Here is a 7,573-nt window from a genome sequence, read left to right as displayed (position 1 = left end):
GGCCTGTGCGGGATAATTCGGGTTTAGCTGATGGTATAAATAATGTATTTCTCATTTATTCGTATTTTCATATGTTAAACGGCATTTTTATATAAGAAAAAACGAGTCAAGTATTTTTTTTATTAGTAAGTAATTTATTCAAAATTGTGTATTCCTTTTTGATGAAAAAACACAAAAATATTCAGTTATTTAATGTCTTATGAATTATACCTTTATAAGTAAGAGAACTATATGTATAATAACACATATATTATATACTATCTATAACTATATAGATGTAAAGTTTTACCACTTTGTATTTCATATATACTGTTAAACAAAATAAGAAAATAGATGAATATACTGTTATTGTGGTCACTTTAATATAAATTCAGTTTTTACTTTTCTGAATTTTACATATTTTTAGTTTACCTTGTTATAGAATAGAATAGAATAGAATAGAATGCTATTATTTGTCATTTTACCTGTGTTCAGTGAAATTTGGAGTATCTCTGTGAGCAGTGCATACAGTTAAAATGAAAATAAATAAATAACTAAAATATAAAAATTAGAAAAAATGCATGCACAATACACACCAGAATTACAAGAACTATACACATATCCATTTCACAGTCTTTGGTCATATTAGAAAGTGTATGATTATCTAACATTTGTATTTTCTTTTATTTATGCTATTTTTTTCTTTGTAGTGTTAATTTTTTTTATCTTATAAAGGTATCTGTTTTGTCATATTGTGAGTATTAATTTATTCAATTAAAAAAAACACCTTTTCTCTTTTATACTTTTTGTTTTATGTTTGTTGTTTTTAACTTCATTCTAAAAGCTGTAATAACAATTTCCCCTGCGTTGGGATGAATAAAGCGTGTACCTGGGTGCTTGTGTAGAACAACATAAATTCAAATAAGCATAATTAGAAATAGACAAAAGTGATGTTTTCCACATCCCATATATCAGGTAATACACTAAAGAGCATGAACAGAATCTACATGGAGAAAAAGAAACACTTTAAACTGGGAGCACTGGACCAAAATCACAATATCCTTTACAAATCTGTAAACAGCTCCAGTGAGTTACAAAATACAAGTCTGAGTGGAAAGGACTGCAGAAGACACACTATAACTACAAGTAAAACTACACGTCCAACAACACTGTGTTTAACTGACACAGAGAATACCACCACCAGGAAAGACAAGGATAGGCTCTTCCCGTCATCACTGCAAATTATATCCAGTGTTGGGGAGTAACGGAATACATGTACCGCCGTTACGTATTTAAAATACAAAATATGAGTAACTGTATTCCGTTACAGTTACCGTTTAAAAAGGTGGTATTCAGAATACAGTTACTTTGTTGAAATAAATGGATTACACTGCGGTACTTTCCCGTTTCATTTTGTCGTGGGTCAGGACTGTTTGGGTTTTGTTTGACAGCTACGTTCTGTTGTTCCAGGCGGCAGCGTTACGGTTGCCATGGTTACAGGGCGACGAGCTCTCTCTCTGCGACTGTGTGTTTCCTGGGTGAGAGAGCGCCTTTTCGTTGTTGTTGTTGTTGTGCTAAGCTAACAGGCAGAATGCTACAAGCATAGCTCTAAAGAATGTAGCATCATGGGCAGTGTAGTCCGTGTTGCAGGGAGAATGGACTGCCATACCCGTTATGGGTCTGTGAGCGCGAGGAGGGAGAAAAAGGCGAGTGGAAAGGTACGAGTTGTCATCGAGGAAAAACGGGAGCTGGAAGCATGTAAATATAATAATAACCACTTCAGCCAAGAAGAGAGCCTTACGAGCCCAGTTGTAAGTAAGCTATTAAGACTCGACTGTACACCGTGTTCGTGTTTTCCTCCGAAAACAATAAGTTCCGTTGGAGCAGCCTTTCAACGCCTGCCTCTGTCTTTCGCAAGAAAAATTGACCCACACAACAAAGTAAAGCTATTTTTCGGCTACGAGCCGACAGGGACCCCGCCGTATTAGTCAGAGGTCCCTTTACTACAGTTCGGAGTCGCGGACCTTCAGTAATAGTAATAAATCACACAGCAATAGTACATTCACGTTGTTGTAAAAAGCACGATAATATATTAAGTAATCCAAAGTATTCAGAATACGTTACTGTCATTGAGTAACGTAACAGAATACGTTACAGAATACATTTTGGGGCATGTATTCTGTATTCTGTAATGGAATACATTTTAAAAGTAACCTTCCCAACACTGATTATATCATTTTATAAACAAATATAAAAATGTAATAGTTAATTAAATTAGCCTGATTCAAATAACAATTTCTGTAGAGTTAAGGTTTGTTTTATCTATAGTCTGAAGACCCGAAGATGACGTTTTAACGGAACTTTCATCCATTAGAAAATGCTCCCTCCAGTGGTTAAAGTGTAGTACTGCATCAAAGTGATCTTATAGGCCTAAGTTCGACTTTTGAGTGAGAGCTGTTGGCTTGAATTATTCCATAACTAATAATGTCAGCTCTAAATTAGTTTAAAAATGATGTAAATATTATTTAATTAAAGTACACAGCATCCTGTATGATTTTTTTTATATTTACAGGAGAAAAATAATGTTTAAATCTGTCAGCTGATCTCCCGCCCGCAGATCTCCTGTCATTTCTTCATTCTTCCGTCCAGAATGATGCCCACTCTCAACCCTCACCCTTCATCACTTCCTAGCGCCACTTCTTTTCCACAGCAGCCCTGCTCCACATCCTGCTGCAGAGCATCACAGAAGCTTGTAACCCAGCATCCAGGTCTTAGTGTTAGCCCAGCTTGTCTCCATACTTTGCTCCAGAATCATTTCTGCATGCTTAGCCTTTAGTTCCAGTTCCTTCGGGAGTAACCTTTCTTCTGCTGCCAGTCACCTGCCTGCCCTCATCTTCTCCCCTGTTCACCAGTTTTTTCCACCGCCTGGCCGCCTTCTGCACAGCCTCTTCAAACCTCCCCAGTTTTTGCATTTTCCTTGGATTCTCCTCCAAGAGTTCTCCCACTGACAGGCTTCACTTGAATTTTTTGGACCCGAGTGTGTTCCTGGCTCAGCATCTGAGTGAGCCAAAGCTTATATTATTGATAAGCTGGCAGAGATATTTAGGTCCCCAATCTGGTTCTTAACAAAGTATTAGCCTCTAACAGAACAAAATAAAGACATCTCTTCTTTTGATTGATTCGTTGCCTTTCATAGAAGTGCTCTTCACTTTTTAATCTACCAAAAAAAAAAAAGAATAGGAAAACGGGCCCATCTTAGTATTTTCTTGTTTAGTTTAAGTTCTTCTTTGACAGTATTCAGTGTTTTCATTTGAAGAAATAATAAACTGGCAGCAACTCATACAACTCATATCCATAATGTATGAGAAAAAGACAAATCTCCCCCCCAACTCCCCCATTCTGCCCACTCCCCTTGAGTATTTAAGCTTTTGCAGACATCTTGTAGATGTATTTCCTACTAATGCCTCCAATGAATTCAGTTTAACTACTTCTCTAAGAGGATACCTCCATACGCCTTTGCTTTGTCTTTCTACTCATTGCCATGGTGACCCACCCACAGCACAACAACCTCAGCACAGAGCACATCCCCGGTGCCCTGAGCCAAGCAGGTCACACCGCGGCAGCCGTCTTTCTTGGGTTCGTCCTGGTTCTGGGGTTCTTCGGCAACTTTCTGGTGCTCCTGGTGTTCTCACGTTTTTCTGGGCTGAGGACTCCGGCCAACCTGCTTCTCGTCAACATCAGCATCAGCGACATGCTCGTTTGCATCTTTGGCACATCCCTCAGTTTTTCCGCCAGCGTACGTGGCAGGTGGCTGACAGGTTCCTACGGGTGCAAGTGGTATGGCTTCTCCAATGCTCTCTTTGGTGAGTGAGGTTAATGAAGCCCAGTTTTACTCTGGGAAAGGAGAGCGTAGCATAAAAGGCAGTTTTTGAACACTATTGTAGTTTATATTTTTTATTCTTCACTATTCCATTAAAAAACTAACGAAGATCCAAATAAGAAAAAACCCACAACGAGGCTTCTTTGGATCCTGTTGGGTATAGTTTGTAAAATGTTTTTATTTTATCTTGAAATGTTTCTGCTACTCTGGTTATGAAAAATAAGAATGCATCAGCATCCTGTTTGATCACTGCTGCTCTTTCACCTGACGTCTCTCTATGGCAGGGATCGTGTCTCTAGTGTCTCTGGCTCTCCTGTCCTTTGAACGCTACTCTGTGCTGCTCTGCAAGCAGCAGTCGGACTCCTGTCAGTACCGCAGGGCCTGGCTCGCCGTCGCAGCCTCCTGGCTCTATTCGCTGGTGTGGACAGTGCCGCCACTGCTGGGCTGGAGCAGGTCAGCCAACCTGAAATATTCCAGACCTCAGAGAAAAGTCTGTGATTTACAAAATAATGAACCACTACAGCTGGCAGAAATAGAGGCAGAGTGATAATCAGAAGGTTGGTGGTTCAATTTCTGGCTGCTCTAGTCTGTGTGCCAATGTATCCTTCAAGATACTGAACCCTGTTTCCCGATGTCATCAGAGTGAATATTATATTAAAGGGCTTTGAGTGCTCAAGTAGAGCTGAAAAACACTAAATAAGAACCAGTCTGTTCACTGCTTTAACAATGAGATCAAAGGCTGAGAAATGTTAGGTCATTAGAGAGCTCTGGCTCATTGTAGTTCACTGTTTAAATGCCTAAAGATGATTAAAGACACAAGCTATCTCATGACTTGAGCACACTTTTTTGTTGCAGCTGTGTGTCTCTAATATATGTTTCTCTCTGGTTAAGCAAGTGACGTGTATAACTGAGAATATTTGCATTGAATTGAACATTTGGGTAACAGGAAGCTGATTTTTCATCTTTCATTTTTAAATTTTTTAAAAATGTATTTTTAGGTTTTTTATATTAAAGGTCAGCTGTGGTCTGGCATGGATATAAACTGCAACTTAAGTTCTCGGTCCAGGCAGCTACCTCAGTAGCCACAAATTCTGAGTTTTGCTTTCAATCCATATCCGTGTGATTTTATTTCACACAAAAGCAGCTCCATGTTTTCATTCTTTGACTGAGTGGATTTATGTATGTCATGCTGGACTTTAGTGCAGTGCCTTCACTTCCCTTTAAGCCAGTTTATTTCTGATTGACTGTCATTTATTAAAAACAGGTTTAAACACTGAGCTGGTGGGACTTTACGGTCAGGGCTGTGTGCCTGAGATGACAACATTAAGGATATCGGCTCGTTTTGGCTCACAGAGAGTATTTGCACATATGCTGACCTCATTATTTGGAAACTTGGCCGTGTTTTATATGCATCCAACACTCTAACAGTACAGATATGTCAGGAAAGCCAAAAAAGGACATCTTTAAAAAAATGAAAACATTAAATCAACCTCATTAAAACTGGCATTTTTCTTGTTTTTCACAACAGAAGTATTTAAAATGTGTACATATTTTAAAAAACAAGATATTTTCCTGCTCTGTGCAACCCTTTTGTCTATTTGAGAGCTGCTTGTTTCTGTTTTGTTTGATGAAGGAAGACAGTAACTTACTGTTCATCCTGTGTTGCGGTGCAGCTATGGGCTGGAGGGTCCTGGCACCACCTGCTCGGTCCAGTGGCACCAGCGCTCAGCCACGGCTCGCTCTTATGTCAGCTGTCTGTTCGTCTTCTGCCTCCTCCTGCCGCTGGTGCTCATGTTCTTCTGCTACGGGAAGATCCTCCTCGCTGTACGAGCAGTGGCGAGGCAGGTAAGCTCGTAGCTTCACCTTTGACCTCTGCGTAATGTTTGAAATCTGGCTCTCACCTCTGTGCATCTGCCGGTGTGTTTAAAAGAAGTGTGGGTGTCTGCAGGTCACAGGGATTAACTCAACCTACCCTGACTGGAGAGAAGGCCGTGTCCTTCTGATGGTGGTCACCATGGTGACAGGCTACCTATTGTGCTGGATGCCATACGGAGTTGTGGCGATGCTGGCTTCATTTGGAAGGCTGGGCTTAGTGCCGCCTGCCGCCAGTTTAATCCCCTCACTGTTGGCAAAAACCAGCACCGTCATCAACCCCTTTATTTACGTGGTGCTGAACAGCCAGGTAAGAAAACAGGAAAAACTCCTCCAGATTAAAATGACACCAACTTTCATCAGCAGCAACTCCGATACCTGACTATTTGAAATCATTTTCATTAAAAACAAAAATAAAAATATTCATTGGAAAACATTTTAAAATGCAAACACCTCCAATCATAAAGTGATGGACATGGTCAGCAGCAATATTCAGGGAGGCTGTATCATTTAAACAGTGCCCAGTTGATACTAAGGGGCCCAAAGCGTGCTGAGAAAATATCCCCCACATCATTACACCAACACTAACCGGCCTGAAATGTTGATACAAGGCAGGCTGGATTCATGCTTTCATGTTTACATCAAATTTCTTATTTCCAGTTTTCTGTTCTTCAATTTTAGTGAGTGCATGTGAACTGTTGCTTCGGTTTCCTGTTCTTAGATGACAGTAGTGACACTCAGTAGCTCATCTGCTTCAAGGTTTGACGAGATGCACTTCTACATTCAATTGATGAAACGATTCAAATTGCTGCACCTTTAGACTGCTTCCAATCTTTCTTCTCTGACCTCTGACATCAACAAGGCATTTTCACCCAGAGGAGTGAAGCTCAGGGACCTCCTGTTTTTGGCCCATTCACTGTAAACCGTGCAGATGGTTGGGCAGGAAAATCCCAGCAGATCAGCAGTTTCTGAAATACTCAGACTAGCCTATCTGGCTAGTCACTTTTTTTCTTCATTCTGATCCTCGGTTTGAACTTCACCAAGTTGTCTTGATCATGTCTACATGCCTAAATGCATTGTTCTGCCTTCAAGGTTAGTATACAAACTAAAAGCAGGTGTGAAAACATTTAAGTTAACTGAAAATAAAATGAAAACTAACTGAAACTTGCAACTAAAATAAAAATGTGGAACCCCTGAGAAGATGTCCTCCAGGTGATAATAATTAGAAGTACCGAAACTAACAGTGAAACTAGTAAAAATTTATATAAAATTGAATTAAGCACAACAAATCCACAGTAGTTGAACTAAAATAAAACCCTCATACAATAAAGCCCCCATACTGGACAAATAATTAGACAAAATTCCTGTTCCCATTTGGACTTATTGTCCAAATGTTTTCTGAAAGTCTAAAATCCCCCTCATAGCGTGTGTAGATGGTCTGAAGTTCTTTTTTCCCCTAAAGATTATCATGTGGTTAATATCAGGCATGCATGGATTTTCCTTCTACCTCTCTTTCCCTCTCAGTTCTCCAGGTGTCTCCTGCACATGATCGGGTGCAGCTCACAAGCTCCGCCCACCCCAGAAAACCTCTCACAGCCCAGCAGCAGGGAGATGTGGCATCACGCTCCCAGCACGCCAACACGGGAACAAAATACAGTAACGCCCCAGTTCACGTCCAGAGGGCAGCAGGTCCAGCGTGGTGCTAGTGGCTCAGTGTGAAGCACAGAAGATAACGACTGTCCTGCTTTATAAACATGCTCTGTATTTATAATTAACGAGTCAGTTCTCCGTCGTTCCTTTAAATGGTGCTATGTCAATTCGGCGCCACCGGGTGGCGCTATG

The 7,573-nt window shown here is 40.3% G+C and overlaps 2 protein-coding genes across 2 annotated transcripts in view; one reads left to right on the top strand and one right to left on the bottom strand.

The window, feature by feature from the left end:
• LOC113030241 (clathrin interactor 1-like) overlaps nt 1-5,578 on the bottom strand; it is a 15,600-nt gene extending 10,022 nt beyond the window's left edge. The window contains exon 1 of the mRNA XM_026181480.1: nt 5,509-5,578. The gene's annotated coding sequence lies outside the window, so the exon portion shown is untranslated. The remainder of the gene's footprint in view (nt 1-5,508) is intronic.
• On the top strand, nt 2,525-7,542 carry LOC113030242 (pinopsin-like). Its single transcript, XM_026181481.1, has 5 exons — nt 2,525-3,842; nt 4,144-4,312; nt 5,533-5,704; nt 5,808-6,041; nt 7,256-7,542. Exons 1-5 carry the CDS (start codon nt 3,521-3,523, stop codon nt 7,448-7,450), a joined length of 1,092 nt encoding a protein of 363 aa, XP_026037266.1. The 5' UTR covers nt 2,525-3,520; the 3' UTR covers nt 7,451-7,542.
• Nucleotides 7,543-7,573: the final 31 nt, after the last annotated feature.

Source organism: Astatotilapia calliptera, chromosome 10 (genome assembly GCF_900246225.1).
Source record: "Astatotilapia calliptera chromosome 10, fAstCal1.2, whole genome shotgun sequence".
In the NCBI taxonomy this organism is placed as follows: domain Eukaryota; kingdom Metazoa; phylum Chordata; class Actinopteri; order Cichliformes; family Cichlidae; genus Astatotilapia; species Astatotilapia calliptera.
This window is presented reverse-complemented; position numbering and strand designations above follow the sequence as displayed.